Source organism: Ptychodera flava, chromosome 22 (genome assembly GCF_041260155.1).
Source record: "Ptychodera flava strain L36383 chromosome 22, AS_Pfla_20210202, whole genome shotgun sequence".
Classification (NCBI taxonomy): Eukaryota; Metazoa; Hemichordata; class Enteropneusta; family Ptychoderidae; genus Ptychodera; species Ptychodera flava.
The window spans coordinates 26887897-26912181 of record NC_091949.1 but is presented as its reverse complement, the minus strand read 5'-3'; the positions used below and the strand labels follow the sequence as shown (position 1 = coordinate 26912181).

The 24285-nt window shown below is 37.0% G+C and overlaps 2 protein-coding genes across 2 annotated transcripts; both read right to left on the bottom strand.

Moving 5' to 3' along the window:
* Positions 1-1761: 1761 nt before the first annotated feature.
* Positions 1762-7314, bottom strand: LOC139123080 (folliculin-interacting protein 1-like). Its single transcript, XM_070689061.1, has 4 exons — positions 6716-7314; positions 6114-6282; positions 4978-5184; positions 1762-4040 (listed from the first exon to the last, which is right to left on the bottom strand). Exons 1-4 carry the CDS (start codon positions 7180-7182, stop codon positions 3834-3836), a joined length of 1050 nt encoding a protein of 349 aa, XP_070545162.1. The 5' UTR covers positions 7183-7314; the 3' UTR covers positions 1762-3833.
* Positions 7315-7352: 38 nt separating this feature from the next.
* LOC139123079 (folliculin-interacting protein 1-like) lies at positions 7353-23173 on the bottom strand. Its single transcript, XM_070689060.1, has 13 exons — positions 23002-23173; positions 22885-22914; positions 14970-15090; positions 13947-14057; positions 13387-13550; positions 13076-13182; positions 12353-12442; positions 11419-11588; positions 10865-11071; positions 10092-10264; positions 9227-9344; positions 8471-8523; positions 7353-8103 (listed from the first exon to the last, which is right to left on the bottom strand). The coding sequence occupies exons 1-13, from the start codon at positions 23088-23090 to the stop codon at positions 7359-7361; spliced, it is 2178 nt and encodes a 725-aa protein (XP_070545161.1). The 5' UTR covers positions 23091-23173; the 3' UTR covers positions 7353-7358.
* Between the last annotated feature and the right edge of the window lie 1112 nt (positions 23174-24285).

Sequence of the window (24285 nt, the reverse complement as noted above, 5' to 3'; positions counted from 1 at the left end):
GGCTGACAAACTAAAGGGCAATGAATATACAGAAAAAAAACACCATAAAATAGACAACTGAATGAATAAACATTTATGTTTTTGTCTTTTTTCTCTTGCCAGTCTGTTGTCTGTTTGTTTGCTCACTATTTATACTTGTTTGTTATAGCCAGTAGAGGGGGTGGGGGAGGGGAAGACCCCCTTCACTGTCTATGGTTATTAAGTCTTGGGCCTCTGGTCTAGGAACATGTCTATCCTTAACTAGAGGCTAGCACTGCATGTTGGTAAGAATTTCCCTGACAGAACTGATTTATTCAGGTTAGCTGGCTTTTTGTAACGCCAAAGCCAGTAATAGATTTCAAGACTCATGTCCTAAGGACTACAAATGAATGTACATACTAGTACAATCACACGTGATAGAAATTACATGAACCACGTCTTAATTCTGATTTTATTAAGATGATTCAAACTGGGTTTTTTTCAACCAATTCACTTTTGCAATTTTATATATAGAACAGGTAAGTCAGGACAGCCTGGTGACATGATCCCCTGCTACCAATACAGGGAACAAGACAACGCTGGAAAGCAAGCATCTTGAGTAGGCACAGGAAAATGGATAGCCAATCATACTTTTGCACCAAACAATTTGTAGAACATATTGCATGTTTACAATATCAACCTTTGTTCCATAGTGTGATTTTAATCGAAAGTACGGTAGGGTACTGTCATGGATATCCAAGAATTGTTACTGAAGTGACACTATTAGGACTGAACGTTTCTGCTTTGTCCATTGACAGAGGTAATCTTAGAGGAAACATACCGTGAACTTGGTAAAGTATGTCCATTGTAACATCCACAAAAGTTACATATTCAGTGGTCAGCGCTTTTGCTAAGGTTTGGAGACATTTGTAAATGATTTGCAAACCCCAGTAATATTTCTGCAGTCACCTCATCCAATTGGACTAATGAACGTGGGGAAGACCCATAAAAATGACCAGGGAATCCAGTAACATTTATCTGCTTACTGCCCCACAGTAAGTGAGGCTACCCACAATTCTCCATGATCTGTACATACGGAGATCACTCACTGAACTGAAGCAAATTTCTTCTGTACACAGAGAAGCTCGGTCCATATTTCAAAATTCTGTGACCATAGTTTTGATAATCATAATTCTCAAATTTCTCACTGTGAATAATGAGAAGATCAATCCCTTTTCCGCGGAGGAGATAGCAATTTTGTGATTTTTTCAACATAGATTTTTGACAGCCATATGCAATATTTTCAAGGAGACTAAGGGAATAAGTTGCATCTGTGTTGGCAAAAGAAAGGGTACTGATTTTTTTGAATGTTTGTAACAAAGGAAATTAACATGTCTGACAGGTGGTATGATGAGACCATCTTAGTTGCTGATAACTTTACCTTGACAAGTGTACAATTTTTAGCACCTTCAAACATCGAATTCTTATAGAATTTACTCCTGAATTTTAAACATGATCAATAATTCTGGAACATAGTTTTAACCAATAATCCTTAAATTAAATTCTAAATTTCAAATTGTTCAGACACTGATAAAATTGAAGAAGCCTTTAGCAAATAATGTCTGAGCACACAAATCAAGGGGAATTGTGGGTAGTCTCACTCACTGTGTGCCCTAAGCAAACACACTGAGTGGTACACTGCAGACTTCCTCTGTACAGATGCATGTATGTATTCACAGTTTACACTCAATGAAATACATTCATTCACTCTTTCATTCATAAAATTGGACACAACAACATTCCTATTATGTCAATTGTTATTATTTAATTTCTGATTATTATTATATTTACATATTTACATTATTAAAATATTTTACTGTCACTCAATTCTGCATAGGAAAAATTAAACAAAAGGCGTCATATAGGCTTGAGGAATTAATTCTGATTCCTGTTTTGACAGTAACATTCAATAGTAGAACATTGACAGGTCATTGCACTATTAGAAAGAATATAATCAAAGGATGCAAGGATAGTTCTAATAATAGGTATGTTCCTTGTTCAGAAATATCATTGGGACTGATCATAAGGTATTAGAGAGTCTACTCAAAATACTTTTCTTGCATCAAAACAAATTGTGACGGAGTAATGCTGTCAATCTACAAAAACTAACTTTTTATGTCACTGACATTTTGTAAATGAATAAGGCAGACTTGGCCACAGTAAATTTAAATGAGACTCCCTAAGTTGCTGAAAATCTACCATACCACCTAAGTTTACATCAAAGTTTACATCACTGATAGCTACTGTATAACTGAGAAGAGAAAAACCCGCTGATAACATTGCTTGAGATGTAAATTTAGGATATCTAGCATTCAGGAAAAAAGCGGTGTATACACAAGGAATAAAATAACTACCAGTATCACTTCCTTTTTGATTGACATGATAAATGAAGATATTCATTTTGGCAAGAATTTTACGTGATACCACACATTTGATATCAGGCAAGCACCAATTTTGAAAAAAGTCATACATGTTTTACCTGATACTTATTGCAGCTGAGTACTTTTTTTTGGAAATATTGACCAGTATTTCCCATTGTCTGTGATTCAAAAAAAAACATAGTTCTTGAGTTTTCATTCATTTGCAGAGTATTGGTGAACAAAACCAAAAGACAAATTCCAAAAACCATGTATACAAAAAAACCTTTGTGAAATTTCCCAGTACAATAAACGATTATACTATCTGTATCGCAAAGGTGCAGATGGTGGGTTAACAACACCAGGTGTCATAAATTACAACTTGGACATTTTGTACACATGACCTGGTCAGAGTACTGCTAGTAACAGAATGTGAGTACTTTAAGTTGACTCCATATCAGAGATTGTCCGTACACAAACAGCAATAAGCCCTCGGGGTCAACTTATAATCTAATCCACTATCTACTTCTTTTAGTTCAATTGGACCTGCCAAATTATCTCATATGATTTACATGTTTTGACATTTTACAATCTAATTTTACAAATGACCTATACCATGTGTTGATATGGTGTAAACTAACTCCTAATATAGTGTGTTTTCAGTAAATAATTTCCTGAAGACATGATGTATCTCCACAGAGTGGGCTGATACAGTGATGGACAACTTTCTGTCTGATTTCTGTTCATCCCTTTTTTATTCTAATTTCATGTCACAATTTATCAAGTAAACCAAAATTGTTAGTATTTCTTTTTTTTTGACTGCATTTGAACCAAAGAAATAAAATAAAGCCTTCATAATGTAGTACATACAAAGAATCCAAAGATAAGCCATAAAGAAAAAATATGATTACCAGCAACTATTTCATTTTACTGAACAGTATTTGCATTGCTTTGACAAGACAGTTCAAAGAAATAAACAACTTTTCTATCAATGTTGTCAGCTGACATTAATCCTGAAAGAAAAAGTGGATTCATTTGTCCATATTGTGTGACAGTGTTCAATATACGACACCGTGGTATAACCTACGACTAGCATGGAAATGTCTTTCCATTATCCCTGCTGGTCAGGTTTCAATAATTCCTCATCTTCCGGAGATCACAGTTGCCGATGTCGAATCAAAGAGAGATTAGTTTTCCAACAAGGCGGCTGGCTGACAAGTGAAGGACAGATGTTGCACGAGTCTAGCTTTTCCCATGTACCGGTATATTAATGGAGTCCAGCCCTTGGAAGGAAATTTCACCAACACAAACTGTAATCAGAGGACACTTTTCTCTTGAACAGCTTTCAGTCATTACCATACATGGCAGTGGTAGTGGCTCGACATGTGTCACCACAGGTGCTTTCAGCTGTGAAAAACTGCATCACAGAGACTCTCTGAGAGAATACAGCCGGCGACGCTACCGTGGCATGTTGACGAGGCTATTCAGAGCCCATGGCGAATGGACACAGGTGACACTCAAGAGAAGGCCAACATCATTTGGGTTGATGCCTAAGATTGCAGACAACTCCTTGGTACTTGTGTTTCGATTGACCAAGAGATACTCAGCCAGGGCTTTGCTCTTGAAATAGACTTCCTGAAGTCTGTCTTCCAAATGGCTCACACACTACAAGGAAAGAAAACGTAAAACTCATTTAAAGATGTGTCATAACTTCACATCTTGTTTTGGATCTGCTGAACACACTAGGTCATTAATGCCATGGAGCCACACAAACTTTGTGTTTTTGATGATTTTCACTTGTGTCCAGTGTATGGTACTTTGCTTGTGCGATTGGATTGTTCAGCTAGAGTTGCGTTAAACACATGCGAATCTTTGAAGAGGCAACTACTGAGTTTTATTATTTGATACAGTGAATGCCATTCAAGGAAGTCCCTCTGACCAGACACGGTATGTATATGTAACAATCTCCAATGGCCACAGTGCTACTTCATTATGCGCATAACTGAAAAACCTCATTAAACAGCTACACAAGGAAATTGTAAGGAAATTATAAGGTCTTTTGTAGTATGAATGAAAAGGTGGCAGGCTTTTGTAGGGGAATTTACAAACAGACACTTTCAATTACTTGGACAGTAGCTGTAACTCTTGATGATTTCTTACACTATTGTTGTTTTAATGTCCACTGGTTTTTCTTGACTTACTCCCAAAAACATGTTGGGATACACAGCATTCAGCTTGTCAATCAGCCTGTAGATGTATTGACTGCACTGCTATTGCTTACAGATGGATTCTACTCCAGACTAGAATACGAATGTAAACAATAGCAATGCTCTTTACAAGTATACATACTGTGTCAACCAGCTGTATAGTGAGTGTTTCAACATGCTTTGGTGGGCGGGGGTGGGGGGGGGGGGTGGGGGGGGGTAGAAAAAGAATTGAAAGTTGAAACAAAACAAAAATCGTGAAAAAATCATGAAAAGTTACAGCCTATGTCCCTTTGATAACCAACTTCATGACAACCTTCAACATATGCACTTCCTTGACAGGATAGAAATGCTTGGCTGTCAATTTTGAAAGAAAGACACCAATTACCGGTACTTACAAATTCTGGGGGCATTTTCAGTTGCCATAGTTTACAGACAGACACCAGGATATCCATGACAATGGTTGACACAGACACTTCAATGTCCCTCATTCTTTCAGTGTTCACTGATTTGGCACATTCGTTTGACAACAGCTCCACTTTCCAGTTTTCGGTGTCGGCAACTACACATACAGCTTTTGCGATGTGTTCATCAAGAACTGAGTGCTGTAATAAAAGAACAAGATCAGTTAACGTGATGGCCTATGAATACACCAGTTGACTATAGCATCTAAATTTCCTCTACCAAAAACAAATATTTCTGTGAATTTGGTTCTCAGATTTCCAGGTTGAATGCAACATATTACATTGAAAGTCATGAAACTTTTGAAGCACCACACCTTCACGAGTATGCACTAAAAACAAGTATTCTGCAGTACCGATAATTCTTTCACAATTCACTGATCATAGGGAGCTCCTAGCGACAGTCGACCAGAAAAGCTGTTGCATGAGAAATGTAATTTCTTTGGGGGGGGGGGGGGGGGGGGGGGGGGGGGATGTAATGTGTTGACCTCAATTTGTTCTGCATGTGCCAAAATCACAATATCAAATTTGCTGTAGTCATTCTGAAAACTTTTGAAGTAAGGAGTTTCATTTTAAGAGAGTCAGCACTAAGGCAAATCATTAACATTTATATAACATTTCTCATGTGTCAGCTTTTAGGATCGACGGTCTCTCAACGTCAATTACAGCAGTTTTCTTTGAAATTACTGGATGAAGTGATGCAAATTAACAGACACCAAAAAAGTCAACAAATTCACCTTCAACTTCATCATTGTTACTCAAAGCTGACTCCTGCAATCACTGGCTGTGTTACAGAATTTCTTAAAACTATGATCAAGTATAACACATATACTGAGCATTGGTCTTTTTAAAGACTGTAATAATCTTTCTCGTTATTTACCTACATGTATTTGGTGATCACTTGCTGTCATGACGACATGGAATGAATTGTTTAAAACACATTGATACAAAGCTGGTAGATGAATGGGATCTAACCCTTTCCTGTCACATATTCTGCAGGAAAAAAAAGCAGCCCAAGTATAGGTTTACAGAAATTTGAAGGCGCAGTAAAGATCAAATAAAACTGCACTTACCTGTACAGCCACTTTGAGTTCATCAATGACTTCATTCTTGTCAATCTCTTTTGTTCCATGGAGGGCAAAGTCAGGCAGGTAGTGGGATGAGTATCCACCCAGCAAGGAGCGACCAAAATTAGACTCAAATCTTGACTGGTTTTCAACTGATGTTACCAGCTGATCTGTCCTGTAAGGCCAAATTGAAATGAAAATGTCCTTAATGTCAACGGCTTTTGTTCAAAAGACCAATGGTTGTACAGTTGTCATAATATTGATGATGAATTCTGTGAGTGCTCCTCAAATGATCACTTGTGAATCAACATTGCATGTATACAGTCACTAAAAGCCACATTGATTTTCAACTGCATGCTGTTGTCTTTCTTCATGAAACCATACAAAATGCATATAAAGTGCAATAGCCATCATGTCTAAGATTTTCTGAAATGTACATCATCAAATTCTATTTCCTCTTGATCTGCGATAAGCCTCATAACATTTTATCAGATCATATTAACTATCCACTGATATCAACTGCACTTCAAGAATACAAGAGCCACGACACTGCAATTTTTCTACTCTCTACTGGCCCGTGTTGCACAAACAGTGGCAACACAACTTACCCTGGTAATGGTAACTCTTCAGGATTCACAAACGGGTCAAAATCGCTGGTGGTTGATGTCGTCGAGATCATTCTGTTAACAAGCTGTGGATTGGGGCTGAATTCCAGAGTCCTGGGCCTGATATATGCATGAGTTGTGGTTGGAGTGGCTGGTTCACTGGCCACCGAGTTTTCCTCACTTACTGGCAGACTCAAGACAGCACTGTCTTGGCTTTGCTCCTTTTCACTTTCCAATATCTTGACCATGTTTTCATCTTCACAGTGTTCACAAGATTCAACATTCACAACATCCGAGGACGGCTCACAAATCTGATCGCATGACCCAGCATTTCCATTGTTATCACAGTCCCCGTCTTGAAGAGTAATGTCAGTTTCTTCAGGAGTTGTTCTCTCTGAGATTCCCTCCAGAGGCTCTTCTTGGAATTCCTCTGAGAAATATTCATCAAACAGACTACAGCTTCCCTCCATTGAGCCAAGTCTGCGGTACGCTCTAGCAGCTAGAGGAACCTGTGGAGCAGAATTCCCGTCATGCTTCTCAAGTTTGAGTCCATCCAATTCAGACTCCAATGTTCTTTCACATTCATTTTTACCTTCATGTGGTGCATGTTTCTCAAAGCTTGTCACATTGCCGATATCATCTCATCTTACGATTTTCCAACTGAGATTAAATGTTCAATCTTGTGTTCTGTGCAACTGACTGGTGATTCTCTGCATTTGAATTCACTATTATCATTCTGTAAATTATTATTGCTGGTGTCGTCTTCTTCCTCTGTTTCCTGAGTGGTTTGCTCTGTAGCATCTTCGTTGCTTGGCAACAAACTGTCATCCCTTTCCTCTTCCTGGGAAGTCTGATTCTTACTTTTAGTAATGTCTTCATTTTGATCTGGGATTACTTTGTCTGAATCAATTCTCATCTGCTCATGTTTACCTTCATCACTTGTGTCCATGGCAACGGTTTCTTCCCTGAAAGAGTTCCTGACATCACAGTTAAGCTCATCCAAATGAAAACCGCTGTCCCCATCACTAGATTCAACATCAAATTTTCCATGGTTGCCTACAATTTGATCATTATCAAAACCGCTGCTCTCTGAACAGTCCGTATCCCTGCGTCTACCCTTGGAGTGTTTGTGTAAATTTTGATTCTGCAGCAGGTCAACCATGACGAACTCTGACCCCTCAAAATCAAGAGGGCGTTCAAACATTGGAGTGTCTGCTCCAAGCATATCCTCCTCGGATATGGACTGTCTTTTTTCCACATTTTCATGGACTTCACTACACCTGATGAAGTAACTGAGGATGTATAGCAACCTGCACACCACCTCAGAGTTCTTTCCAACCACCACGGTCTTTGCAGTCTTCAAGGGCACCCCTAGAGCCCCATACAAGTCTCTGTCAAAAGAAATGATACCAGAATTAATCAGGTACTCGTCCTCATCAAAAGCGCTCTAACTTTTAAATGCATGAAAACACGGCAAGCATATTTTCCTCATATTTTCTGTTTGCCTTTTGTAAGTTTAGTAAAGTAACTGAACTTTGTAAGGGACGATGAAACGAACCACATCAATGTGTGTAAACTGCATGCTGCTATAATGACAATAGGACTTACGTGTGAACAAAACTGATATTTATCCCAAAGACCTAAACCATCACTAACAAACAGGTTGGCCAACACTGTGTGTATCTCTGTCTGAGACAGGAGTCAACTAATGTTGCAGTAGACCATGGGTTTATGCAATACCATGAGAGAAGTACTTACCCAAGTTGTGCCCACAGTGGATTGTAGGGGTGTGATTTGGCCAGCAAATCCAGCTGAAGGGTATAAACAAGAATACAATGGTTACATTGGGGAGGGAATAACACTTTGGTGGGGTCTATTGTGTAAACAGTGATATGTAATGTAAAATTTACTCATTTTAATGTTAAGAAACCCTTTTTCCAAAAGGAGGTCTGTAAATTGATTGTTAAATGAAATGTTGAATGCCATTGGGGTATCACATTGGATTCTTGTCGGAAAAAACCATATGTATTTTATAGTGTGGAGGAAGCAATCATGCACGTTACTGTTAGGACGGACACACGGTTGTTAAAATTGTAGTTTAGAACACATTTTTTTCTTTGCTCAATTCTGCTTTAAATGAATTTCAAAATGATGACATATACTACATGGAATCTAAAGAGCTCAGCACTTGATGATCCATCCAGCACAAATCATTGTAAATGCTATAGTCCCCACTTGGTTAATGAATTAGGAAACCATTGATGGAAATGATGGTCATATTGGATTGTATCACAAAACAAATCAACATGCATTTGTATGACATAGGTAGTAATCCTTGCACTAAGTTTTAAAGAAATCACTCCAGGCATCTCTGAGAAATTGCGTGAACAGAAGCACCGACAGATGCATGGACATACACACAGACACACGGTCATGACCAAATGTATCAGTTCCCCGGAACTTTGTCTGTGGGGACTATCAAAGAAAGTATTGAACTTGATAATGTTAACCTACTGTGTTAGAAGAATGTTTAGCTAAGTACAGCTGACTTGGTGCCACTCCACTGGGTGTCACTGTGGGAACCCAAGCAAGGTGATTCATAAGTACTGCTGTAACCAGACGACTCACAAAACTGCAATAGGAAACAATAAGAATTGGGTTAATGTCTGTACAGTACACACACACCTCTGCTGAACTATCTAGCCATGTCACATCTGCAAATATCGATATCAGCAATTATCCTGGCATGCTTAATATACTGAATGTCGCACCCCTCATAGGATTCTGTGGAAATTTGTTGATGACCTCGAGGGCAGCACAGTCATCATTTGACTGAAAGTGACTGAACTATTATCAACTTGACAACTTTGAAATTTAAACATATCAAATTACAAATGTTATTTAGCAAACTAGGTTTTAGAAAATTATGCACAAAAAACTGATAGGCTGCATTACAGTAATTTAAATATATCGATGGGCTGTTTGACGATGAAAGTCATTCTACTTTTTCACGGATTTTTGTCTAACATGGAAATAACGAATGTGATTGTCATTTGCAAATAAATCAAAAAATTTAAAGTGAAAATCATGTAAAAGAGGCATGTACTAAAAACATTATAGCCCAAACAAAGGACTATGTACCCTCAAGGCAGGAGACCATTTGCCCTCCTGACGTCAGGCACAGTCACCTGCCCTCAGGGACAGTCCCTTGGTTGGGATATAATATATAAGATTACACATTATACCCAGAAGCTTCTTTGGAACAAGCCTAGCGATGCCTACTGAAAGCATGCATGTCACCCACACACTCATAAAAATGTTTTTGTTGAGAACAACTGTTATGCACAGTGCTTAACAAGGTTATGTGTACAATACTTACAAGTTTGTGTTTTTATTCTCATACTGGTCTAATGCCAGCACCAGCTGTCGCATGAATTTATCGCACAGCTGACCGTGTTGATTGTAACAGGTGGTCATGTTCAGCCAGACTGGTTCCTGTATGCGGGGTGCTGTATATAGCAGCCGGATGCCATTACGAAATGAATCGACGGCCTGAATAAACAAGTGTAATAAAAACAAGTATTTATTGGTAGTAATCATTTATTACTTTGTGCAACAGTTTAACTGGCATCATGAAGCTCACATGGGGCAGACAAGGAAATCCAGCGTACGAAATTCCATTTTACTCTGTTTTGCTCCTGAATGTGGTCCACACATTATCTTTCTGAGTGGGCAATTGAATCTCCACACAAAGAAAGGAAAAGGAAGGGCGAATGATGATTATACGTCAGCATATTGACTCAGACTCACTACATCTTCAGCTACAGAGTCAGTGCATATGTATTCTAATTCATATAGTAAATATTTGGTTGATTTATGACATTGTATTCGCAAAATGAAGCAGGCCACATCTTTAGAGAAAGAAGTATATTGAAACTCTGAATAAATGAAGTCAAACGCTGAACAGTTTTGGCCACCAATTTCCAAAGAAACTATTCATATACTCACTTTGTAGAGAAAGGTCCAACTGTACCCTTGTAAACCGTTGTGTTAAATTCATTTGTCCCTTTTAATTATGGTAATTCTACTTTACACAGTTTATTCCCACTTTTGCTGTCAGTAGTTACAGACTAAACTTTGCAGTTCACCTACCTTCAGGATGGCTGTGATATACGTGTTCTTCTGATGAATGGACTTTTCAACCTCAATTCCCAGTTTGTAGAAGTGGTGTTCAAAGAGTGGGAAGTGGGAGAAGAAGAAAGTCTGGAACTGTCTGTTTTTGATGTCGTCTTTGTCGCTGCATAGAGAGATGATGATGCTGAGGCCTATCTTTTGCTTTCGTCGACGACTAAGTGAGGACTGTGAAGAGAAACAACAGAACATGGAACAATTGTCAGTATTAGTTTGCATGTAATATTCCTCAACGGGTGAGACAAATGCTTGCTGCCTTCAGAGATACAGCATCACTATAGCCACAATACCAATAGATCGAGTATGGAATAGCCTAACGCAGCAAGTAATTAACTGAAACTACTGAAATATCACAACAGGTATAAACACCAATTTGAAAGCTAAAAGCAAGTGTCTGCTGTTTATACAAAAATCATGATAAAACATTAGAGCATAGCCTGTACTTCACATCGTGCTTCATACTACAATTTGTAAACTGAATTTCTGTCAAAATTGACCTGAAAAATTTCACTCACATCATCACTGGTAACACTTGAATTTGTTCCGGACAGTTCCGTCGACCTGCGACGGAAGTCCATGGTAGTTGCTTGATGTCTCATGTAGCGCCTCTGTAGGCTGTTGGAGGTAGTGCTTGACACTGATGTGCCTGGTGAAGGATAGGGAGTAGCAAAGCTACTAGTAGATGCTGAAAAGATAAAGGACATGTTTCCAGTCAAATTCACAAAATACAATACACTTTTCTTCCCGTGATGAGAAAAATAAAAGATTTCTTCAGCACAGGTTACATTCAGTGTTTTATTTTGACTTGAAAACTTGAGTTAGTATGTGCCTCTGAAACTGATATTTAAAATCTTAAACTTTTGCAAAGCATTTTTGGCCTACCACTTGCGGAGGCTGATTTTGAAGCGCATGGTGTAAAGTTTACACTGGCTTGTTTTTGTGGAAATCGAAAGTTATTTGTCTAAATGGAGAATTACACAGAGATCCTAGCCACTTTGAATTTCAAGTGTTGCTAAATATTTGGGTATTTGTTTCTCTAGAACCACAGTTTGTCTTGTGACCACTGCTCTTTACTCTTGATATCAATAGGGAGTGGAGTCAAACCTGTGTATGGTCACCCAAGAGAACCTGAAAAATGACCATTGTACAGTATGCGGGTTGCCTTTCCGTAGAGGATGGGTGTGGCATTACTTTCAGAGTGGGTGATGTGCCGAGTTTAAAAATTTTCTTGAGGGAAGTTTGTGCAAGAGTTTAAATTGTTCGATTTCCAGCTGCCAGTTTTTAAATGAACCTAACTGGGAACAGATATGCTGAATTATCAAAGTTGATGCCCTGTGACCAACCAGTAATACAATCCTTTCTGCCCATACGCTATGATATCTCGTCTGGAGTACGGAGGTTAAAGAAAAGTGACACCAGAAATACTTAGCGCAAGTAAAGCAAGCTTACCTGATCTGACTATACCACTGTCATCATCATAATTGTTGCTTTTGTAATGTTTTAGAGGAGACGTTGGCATTTCCATGGGTAGACTATGGGCTGGAAAAGATGTCAAAATAACTGAATTACTTTCACTGTTCTCTCATTGAAGGCTTGATGATAATCAGTAGGAAGATTTGTCACATTACATGCTTGAAACAATTTCTCATTACATGTACTTCAATCACAATGGCAAAACTGAGCAGGACAAAAGTTGCAAAACGGAATTACTGCAATTTGTTTGTTTGGTTTTTTTTGTTTTTTGTTTGTTTGTTTTTTTTTTGGGGGGGGGCAAATAATCACAGTATATTTGAACTTTGAGTGGTTTGCAAAAGCAGGGCTGAGAGTAATATCTTGATGTGTTATGTACTAGTCGAAGGTTTGTCCTATTTTGAAGTGTTTCCGAATGCTTTTATTAAACGTTCATCACTTGATCTCAAAACAATTTGTCATTGTACACCAAAATGTGACAAAGCACATGACATGTAAATGTTTTACACTGTCAACAGGTTCTGTTAGTGCACTTACACCTAGCCAATCAGCACTCTTAATACATCAAGTTCAACCAATCATTACAGCTCAAACTTTCGGTAATCAATTTGAAAAAATCATGAACAGGTCATTCAGCGGTTGGCAAGGGATGGGAAGCCTGCTAAACAAAAACCATGGTAAACAACTTGTACATGACCTTACCAACACTAGACTTGTCACTGGATCTGTTGTTGTTCTTTATAGCTTGTGGAATTGAAAATTCACTTGACGATAAACTGACATCATCTCCTCCGAGGTTTTCTTGCTCTCTATTATTGGAATTAACAACAAAATAAAAACGTAAAACCATTAGATAGAAAGAAAATATATATCTGTAAGAAGATTGTGAATAAAATTTCATATTTGCAGAGCGTTTTCATGTTATTGGTGTCAGATAGAACAACATGAACTTTATGCATTAGAATGGCTGAAAACGCACAACTTGAAAATAGCTGAGAACTGTTTGTACTCACATTTGACTTTCTCTTTGATTTTTGATAGTGAAGACCTTACTCAGCATTAACTCTGGAGGCTGTCTGATCACGTGGACCTTGACTGTGGTTCCTTTACTGGACATTGGCAATGATCCATACACCATTTCTTCCAGCATGGTGACATCTCCACTCTTCCTTCCAATCTGATATAAAGTGAATCAAAAGTGATAGTGTCAGTACAGTCTCTAACTCTATGTAATGTGAATCATACCTCTATCAGGCAAACACTTCCATCCTCTATACACAGACTGCAAAATTGTAACTTTTCATTACATTCTTTAAGTCAATTCTTGGAAATGTTCAAGCAAATTAAATTACATTTTGAGTTTTGAGCCAAAATCTGACATTATTTTCATGAAGAATTTAGAATGCCATTTTGCCCCTATATGTAATTCTTTGTATATATGTACGGATCAACTATGTGATTAAAAACAATGGCATTTATAACACAGAATAAAATGTTTTCAAAGCTCTCTGAGACTGTGTATGCTTTTTATAGGACAATAGCAAAGGAATGAACACTAAATATTAGATGTTACCTGGTACTGGGGCTGTGTATTTGCATTATCTGTAGGCGTGCTTGAAGCATTCTCTGGCTTTGGAGTCGTCCGACTCTTGGCAAGGTGTGTCTTGTTGATGCAACATGATTTCTGTCCGAACATCAAACACGCAAGAAAAAGTGTCAATCTCTGTATGGCGTCCTGCTAAAATGCAGACTGAAAAAATGTCGCTTTTTCTATTTCTTCTTAAATGTAACACGTGATACAGTATACAAGTAAAATACTAATGAGAACCTGTATAATGTTCTGTAAAAATATATTAATGGTTTTATCAATCACAAAAGATGATAATTTCTCTCTCTCATTACCATAGCTTGGCCAGGCCTCAAGTTTTAAATATGGCAGCTAGCCCTAAGGATAATAATGTGACAGCGTAACAGCCAGTGTCAAAAGTTATGTCCTCAAATTCCATTCAGAAATATTTATAACTGGTATTCTAAAGTAACTTTCACCATTGTATTCACATACTTGATCAAGGACACACACAATACTTTCAATCTTTTGAATGAACAATTTTCAACCTCTTTTGAATCAGTTATTTCCAAAAAAAACTAATTTCTGAAAAAATATGCATTTATTATTCTTTTGTCCTTATTGTAAAAAGGCTATGTGAGGACATGCAGCTTGATTCATTACTTGAAGGATCTCAAGCAGTGAACAGCTGGTTGTGTGAGTCACTGAACAATAATGACCCCAAATGTGAAGGTAAGAATTGTATAGACTCAATGTACGACCTTCGGGGGCAACAACCTTCCTGCTTCACAATAGGGTGTCTTGGTGATAACCTCGGTGACCTCTTGTGTCCTTATGAATGGTTTTCTGTTTCCATTGTTTTGTTGTTTTTCCTTAGCTTGCACGTGATGGAAGACCTTACAGTTCATACGGTTACCTCAGTCAGACTGAATGATATTGATATCATTAAATTTTTAAATCGGCACACAAATCAGATAAACATAGAGATATGACTAGTAAATCCAGACAATTTCACCAAATACAACTTACCTCTTCCTTCTTGATTTTCTTGATAGTTTTGGAATCAAAAATTAGTCTTCTGCCTTCAAGGCCATTCTCAATGAATACCAGAGCTCTGATTTGGCTGGCATCAAAGTCAGGAGCATTCCAGCTGTTACAATAATTCAAGGGCGAAAGAGACATGTTAAATTTTACTGACATGACAACGGCAACAGTGATTGAACAATTTTGTACTGTCGTACAATAAACAGAAATACAGTAACATCAGCAAGTTTCACTAATCATACAACAAAAGACATTCCAAAGTTGCATGTACAGTTTGTTGTTGGGTACTTCATTTCCATTCCGGGCTGGCAGATGCTATGAGCAACCTTCACACACAGTTTGGATCATGGAAACTTCTTCTAAATCAGTGATTAAATATTTTGAGATTAAAAGATCCCATTACTTGCTTTACTTCCTTTCAATTTGATCCGGATGTTACATTGAAGATGAATGATTTGGACTACATGTTTTTGTAATTTTACTTGATAATCAATTTGTCAAAATAACTACCTAGTTACCCACCACACGAGGCTAGTCTCTTTAATATGTTGCATCCAATGATTAATTTTGCAGTTTTTCCATCCAAAGCACAATGAAAGTTCCAATAACAATATCCTCTATTAGGAAAGTTAAGGTCCCCACCTCAAAATATTTTTCTCAGGTAGGATATACAACACTAAATATGCTAACCCTAAAACTAAAACTAACCTTAATAGTCCAGTCAATTTAGGGTTTAACCTAGGACTAATTGCAACAGAAATTATTTCTTCACCATGCCCTTTAGAAAGGTCTCACTAATGACATATTAAAAGTATAGGAAAATCTAAGGGGTGCAAATTGGTTAAATTTGCATATATTCAAATTAGCTATATATCGCCTTTAAAATGACTGCTATACTCACATTTTGGGCATGTAAACTGAATTCAAGTGACTTTTTTCATTGCAACACAATTTAGTAAGGTTCAACAAGTTATTTTCTAAATGTCTTGAACAATAAAGATTATGCAAATTAAGTAATTTGCATATATTCGCAGTTTTTCCACTATTTCAGACAAAATGAATGTTTAAGCTCATATTTAAACAATTTTTTTTTCTCTATGAAATTGTTAAGGTTTTGCAAGAATTACCTAAAACAAATGAGGTTGACCTAATTTGCATGCTAATTATTTTAATACAAAAGGCCTAATTTGCATAATTGACACAAATGTCTTCTGAATACAATAAGCCTACAATAGCTTCCATTGACATTTTCTGGTTATTCAGAAATGCAATGAATAAAGAGAAAAGTTTCAGAGCATTTACTGTTTAAATAAAGGGAATCAGAATTCTTCTTTGGATATTCTTCTTTCTTTGACGACGATAAGGTTATTCATAAAAAATCATTGGACGTGTTCAATAATTTGACATCAATTGTCATTTTCAGTCATTTTCTCCTACAACATGTTCGATTGCAGTAAAATTTTTGAAGGAATATTTTATGCTTTTGGTCACTATCTTCAATGACGATGGAAATATTCAGTTACTAATAAATTACCACACTTAACAGTTGTGCCTGTGAATCATCTTTCTCATTATTAAACTATCATTAGTATAAATACGAACATCATTTGAATCACCATGATGGTAGTGGTGATGACAATTATTATGATGGTCATTATCATATCAAAATTTCTTCCTCTTCCTCTCTGTTTACATCTTCCTCTAGGTGGTTCATTTGTTTACAGCCAGAATCATTTCGTTGACAACAGAAAGTCTAGATTTTGCTTCTCCGGGGTTATTCATGCTGCTGCAGTTCATTGTAGAACCCATAAGTATGGGGAAGGGTAACTCAATGAAAAGATGTGAAGCATAGGATGATATAATTGTACTGCGTATCATATCAGATCTTAGATGTGCAAGTATTACTCATGAGGCTGTTATGTAATGGACTTCCCATTTGCAGATTATTAGACTTTTGTATTATTACCAATAAGATCGATCACTCAAGGAATTGAGAGTCTGGCCTATCTGAGGTGAGACTTCGAACCCGATTGAAAACTAGCCGTATATTCCATAAGGTTCAAAATACAGGATAACCAATTTTATGATAATTTGATGTCAAAATTTGATATCCTAATTGATAAACTCGTTAACGGCAGCTTCTGTGATGCAAATCCCTTCACATTTTGGTTTTCTTTTTTCACGGTCATGAAAATTTGAAAGAGCAGCTAGACCATGTAACATTATGAAAAGTATCTAGATTTGCTTTTACCAGTGATTTAGATTATCATGATTCAGTCAACAGATTTTTTCAGTTTTTCCTCAAATGCTATGGCTGTGTACGGTAAGATTAAACAGGAAATCTCTCTCTTCAGTCCATTATATGACTTTATATTAATTTTCAATTGTTGTCTTCAAGAAATTTCAAAATTTTGAGAAATGCTGTGTCCTTTGATTATTGTAATGTCTTTCAGCTGATAAAGGAACAGCTTTCCTTATCCATATTTCATGATAATTGGCAGTATAGTATAACAATTGTACCTCTATATCATCATGATCATTATAATTTATTTATCATTATTATCATAAATTTCTGTATGTGGCATGAACAGGCAAGTTGCACACAGTCAAAAGTATATCTGATTTACCAGTGACCACACAACCTGGTCTTTAATTACATTTTACCAACACTTAATCTATATTAGTAATACGGGTAAGGGTGAAAATAAAAGAAAATAGAGCTGAAACACAAATTTTCTTCAGCCTCGCTTAGTACAAAGTGTTGGTTATTTGGCCAAGCATTTTGGTATGCATTAAGAAAATCCAAATCTTCCAGTAAGTTCCCAATGTTATTGACATTATGCAAATTCTCTAGATAATTGAAATGAACTATACGAATCAATCATTAATTATTTTTACAGGGCTTTTCATTCTGTAGGCCCTATTAGTATATAATCATTACAATGAGTTAAAATACACAGAAAATAAATAACCATGTCAATTTCTTTGTACTGAGCAAAATGTTCATTCAAGTTATAAAATGGACATCTTTCGATAGGAAGAATTTAAAGTATTAAATAACTTAAACAAGTAGTGTCTCTTAATGTAACTTCTCATTTTACTGATAACATAATTAATGAAAATAGAGTTGACGTCAATTTGAAAAATTAAAGAAAAGTATTTTAATAGTCATCATATAGGATTTATGCACATGAGAAATCGCTCAAAATTAGGTAAAATATATATATATTAGCAATGTTAGTAAACACTTCCAATCTCTCTTTACAATATTGTAAAACATTTCAAGTTTCAATTATTACATTTAATACAGTGTAGGCATTTCCTATAAAATCTTTTAAAATTAGCCCTTTGCACAATGTAGATTGTATTAGCTTTGAATATACCTTTTTGGACCTTTTAAGTATTTAAGGTGAAGAAATAATTCATATTCCAATTAGAAAAAGGAAGTGACATGGTTGACTTATTGGACAAATGCAAATAAGAATTTTTTTATCGCTGTAAAATATATTTGAAAACATTCCCTGAACTAAAAACAAAAAAATGATGTTACAATGTCAGCTTATCTCTTAAATCACTTTCGTAAATAGATTATCAGCACCAGGTTTGTATGGCATCTATGACCATTTAGCATTTGGGTAAATTAGCTGTCTTATGCACAACTTCATTAAATGCACTTTTCGCGATCCCTGGATCGCCTTGTTCTAGTCTGTGAGAGAATGATTGAGGTGTAATAGCCTTTTGTTTTCCATTGAAATTGTAATCTGGTGGGTAAATTTTCTGATGAGAAAATCTGGTGCCCACACAGGCCTTTAAACTTGCGATATGTAACTTCCATGACCCTACTAAAATTTAGTTCTAATGATCTCCGTTGTTTTTTAACATTATATATAGTCATTTACACTATAGGTCAAAAAGGGAAAAGTAAAGTGGTAGGAGGGGCACATTGCAGTTATGTAAAATGAGGAATCTTAAATGATTTTCACAAAAGTACATTAAATAATCAAATTGCTTGAATTAAATATCAATTTGCTTAATATTTTTAAGAAATCTATTAACAGCAACGATTTTGTTCCCTTTTCTAAGTTTTATATTTATTCAAATTATGCACTGTCTCCCCTCTTAATAGTCATTTTGTTTGTCATTCAATACATTCAATACAGAGTGGAAACAAAAACTACTTGTTGTGTAGATTAAATATAATTTTTAAGTGAAAACAGTGGCAGCCATACTTGATTTAGGCAAATTAGGAATATTTCTCGGGCGATAAAATGTATTCAAAAATATTGCCTGGACAAAAATTAAGATAAATGCATACATTACTTGAACATAATGTCGCATTTTTCTCAATTCAATATGCATATTTCTCTTATCAGTGAATGTATTGCTCCATTATCCGTTTATATCTCAGGATTACCCTGGCTCAAGAACGGCATGAGATAAAATCGCACATAAAAAAAAACTGTGGGAGAATTTCAAAGCCTGTGGGAACCGGACCTAACTTTCCCTGATTTTCTGCATATTGGTTAATTTGCATAACAATACACTCAGTGAGACAGTTTTTGGATGACCTCAGTTTTCAGACATTTACATGACATGCTGTTCGTTATACTCACTTCGCTCCGTTTTGATAGCGTTTTACAAGTCATGCTACAGCATATTAAGTCAGGTGACGCTGCCGTCCCGTTTTGGATTTTTTTTGTAGAAGCTATTTCGGGCTACAAACTTGGTGAAGTTAGCCACACCGTACGATACGAGGTGTCGAACGCAACACACAGGGACAGCCCGTGTCCAATATCTCAGCGCTATACACGTTGAAATATAGTTGCGTCGTCCATGGATTAAACGTAACTAATTATCACGAAATATTTCCATATAGTTTTCTAAACTCATCGAAATTGAAAATCGGGGTTCGAAGTTTCAAAATATCAATATTTAGCCCCTTATCACATTCAAAATACGACGTCCGATTACTGCGATAGCAGTCCGATTACATGCACTCAACATGGGGGCAAAAATTTGGCAACTTTGACCCCCTAAATGCCACTTCTGTCGGTGTTAACATTTTGAGGATAAACACAATAAAGTTTCGAAAGGTATGATAATAAGATTTCGTTGTGCTCGTCATTTATGAAACGGCTTTGGGCGAAATTCACTACCCTGTCCGAAAACTGTCACACTGAGTGTAGTTGTAATCGGAGGCGATCGAATCCATACTTTCTAGTGCGGGAGTAACGGAAGTACAGTAGTCCAGAATAGTGCATTTTCGTTTTTTCTTCGCACTACCACTCGTACTGGACACGAATATTCCTTCGAAAGCGCCATTTTGAGCGACGACAACACACTGTACACCAGCAATGAACACTTGCTGTATCGACTCCAATGATTTGTCAATGAACGCAAAACTTCCTGTGGGCAACCAATCACAAACGCTGTTGAAACGGGTAACTCTGCAACAGCCTTTTTCTAGCGTAATTATAGCGCTCTCAACGGCGACACAACGAGTGGTTCTGTACTGAAAACCTGCCAAATATTACCGATGAATTTAGATCGCGTAAAGGTATCACGTACGCGCCATTTGAATTATCAGCGCGACCTTTTTGCCCAATTGATTTTTCTGAATGCGATTTTTCTGATTTTTGAGCGTAAATATCGCGTTGTCGCGCCCCAAAGTGATCCCTGATATCTATACAAATTAGGTAATGTTATACCTCTTAGATTGTATTGGACTTTTAGTATGTCATTCTAGGACCTCTCTAAAATACACAAAGAAAAATTAATTCTATTGCTGTCAGAAGTAGCTTATATAGTTTAATTAGGGACATACAAAGAAAAGCGAAGTGTTGTGGCGGCCATATTGGATTTATGCAAATGACGAAAATATCTATGACGACAAAATATTTGAATCAACATTGCCTGAACCAAAACAAGGCAAATAAGCCAAAAACCGCATATATCATGTTTAGCCGAATATTTTTAGTAGCAACATTCTATCAGCACCTAGTTTGTAACCATAATCTTTTCACATTTATGCAAATTAGGCATTGTTTACATTTCTAGATTGTACGAGGCTTTTAGTATGTCATTGTAGGACTTCTCTGAAATACACAGTGGATAAATAATTCTATTGCTGTCAGAAGTAGCATAAAATAGTTATTAATTGGGAAAAATACAAAGAAAAGTGAAGGTTGTGGCGGCCATATTGGATTTATGCAAATTAGGAATATTTCTATGACGACTAGATATTTCCATCAACATTACCCAAACCAAAAACAAGGCAAATAAGCCAAAAACCTGCATAACATATCATGTTTAGCCAATTATTTTTAGCAGAAACATTCTATCAGCACTAAGTTTGTACCCATAATCTTTTTACATCTATGCAAATTAGGCACTGTTTACAATTCTAGATTGTACTAGGCTTTTAGTATGTTATTCTAGGACTTGTCTAAAATACAATGTGAAAAAATTATTCTATTGCTGTCAGTAGTAGCTTAAAAATAGTTATTAATTCGAGAAAAACTAAGAAAAGTGAAGTGTTGTGGCGGCCATATTGGATTTATGCAAATGAGGAATATTTCTATGACGACAAAATATTTTCAACAACATTGCCTAGACCAAAAAGGAGGCAAATAAGCCAAAAAACCTGTATCAAAATCATGTTTAGCCACATATTTTAAGTAGAAACCATCTATCAGCGACAATTTTATACCCATGAGCCCCCTTTACATTTATGCAAATTAGGCACTGTTGCACCCCTTAGATTTTATTATACTTTAGTATGTTATTTCTAGGACTTTTCAAAAATGGATGGTGATAAAATGATTTCTGTTGCAATTAGTCGTAGGTTGACTCTTTGGCTTATGATTGACTGACTATAAACCCCTCCAAAAGTTGTATTTGATGTGCTTCTTCAGGGGAAAGTCTGCGATTCAAGAGATTTCCAGGTATGAGGGGGCCTAAACTCTTGCCCTCTTTTTCACTTGGGCAAAAGTTTTCTTCATAGTTACCTCATATTTGTAATGGGTAAAAGTGGGACTATCCATTGTCTTCATAGAGCTTTGCCACTTACAGACATTTTACATGTAATGTAACATGTACAAGATTTTCCGCTTTAGAGGAGGGCTTGTTTACGAGTTCACTGCTCTCGATAGCAGCAGACAAAACCCTTCTGATAACACCAATCGACCAGGTGACTTGTACAGGGTCATGAGAAAATAAGTGCATTGTTGCCACACATAGTTATGCAAGTACAACGCCAAACACATTTATGTAACGTCGGCAAATTTAATACGTTCGGGTCACGAGACACTACCATAAACAAACTAGCTGCAGGTGCTGGAGAGTTCATGGCTACACCGTCGCGTCGCCACCGTCCAGCTGGTGACTCACCCTGGCTGCTTGACAGACGAACCGTCACGCGCCTGAGACTCACGTCCTGAGTTTTGCACTCGATTTGAGAACTGGGTTAGTTCTGAGAGGCTATTGTATGGAAATAACTTGAATATCGTGGGTATACTGTGTCGTTGTCCAGGGCTAAGATATCGATCTCACAAGTACGAGATCATCTCGAATCACTTAATTGGTTTTTTTTTTCCAATAACGTGAGTTTGCCATGCATACTGCTGCACTCGAAATTTTTGAAGTCCTCGTTTTACGGATTTCCCTGACAGCAAAGGAAACGAAACTGGGAATTACGATAGTTTGCATGACATACTGAACGCGATAACGTTTATTTTGCAAAGTTTTTTCGCTGTGCTCTATAACATGGAAGGATTTAAGCGACTTTGAAATAAAACACAGTATTACAGTACAATGACCCGGAAATTGTGGTATTCGGAAGTCATGAACGGTCCGTAAGCTGATGTCAACAAAATTCAGAGTTAATGTCACGACAGCTTACCTTTTCTCTGAAACAAGTGATTCCGGTGACCTGCAATGAAGGAGAAGCGACATTGTTACGACCGTCCAAATCGCAGGAAATTTGAACAACAAGTAGTACAGTAAAATTACTACTTACGGATAGTTTTGTGTTGATTTGGAGTTACTAAATGGAGATGAACGACCAAATTTTCGCTCGCGCTGAAAGATCTTCTTCACAAGCGCCATTTTCGCAAAGGCTCGATCATATGACTCACTGGAAAACCTATTTATAAACTAGGTGCTGATTGGTGCGCAAACATTCCAGTCAATATATCCAATACAACGAGCATTATCATTGGATAGCGTCCAGAGGCATTTGCCAGCGTCATGTGAATTTCGCGTGTATGTTTGTCACGTAGAAAGGCACATGACATTGTTTGGCCCACTCAGTCGTTGTGTCGATGGGTCACACCACAGGTTATCGTAACGTTGCTTAGATAGTCGTTCGAGGCGGGCGGCCGCAGGTCGCCGTTTACTTGGTAAAAAAAAGAAGTAAACGGCGACCTGCGGCCGCCCGCCCCGAACGACTATCCAAGCACATTACGATAACCTGTGGGTCACACAGCGTCGGCGTGTTCCTCTTTCGTTGATATCGGCAATCGAGCGCAAGCACAGTGATATGAACGTATTACTTGTAACATCGTGTTTATTTACCATAGACTGACGCTGTGGGTTGCATGTAGGCCTGTCCCGTTTTTCTCGAGGGTCTATGGTTTGGTCGGGGGTTTGGTGTTTCACCTACATGCAAATAAGCTAATCGATGTATGTAGGCCTATCAGTGACAGCATAGGGTATTCTGTAGTCAGTAATGATAATAAAGAAATATGAAAAATATTATTGAAAATATGAAATTTTTTTAAGAAATATGAAAAATATGAAAATTATTATTGTTGTTGTTGTTATGATTTCATCATTATCACTGTGAAGCACCATTGGCAATGTTGAATTCCCACCAAAGGTCGCCAGCCGAGCGAAAAAGTGCGTCAATGGAGTATTTTTCGCTCCGCTTGCGAACTTACCGGTGAAGAGAATTTAAAAAAAAAAAAAAATTGATGTATCATGTAAGTTAACTTGTGTATTGTTTCTTTGTAGAGTCATTTTATACATTTTATTTTATTTTATACTCTTTTATTCTCTTCTTTATGTGGCTTGTTCACTCATTTCTTTATTCAATACGAGGCTCCCAGTGCGGTTTGATCAATCAGTTTTTGGAAAATATTGAGTTTTGATATCCGTATTTGGTCAAAAATGAACCATTTTGACACTTCTTACGAGGAATACTGTCTGAGACTTTGCGCTGTATAGTTTTACTGTTCCGTGGTACACATACCAATTCAGCAAACTGCTCTCTACAGAAATGCAGACGAAATCTTTAATACAC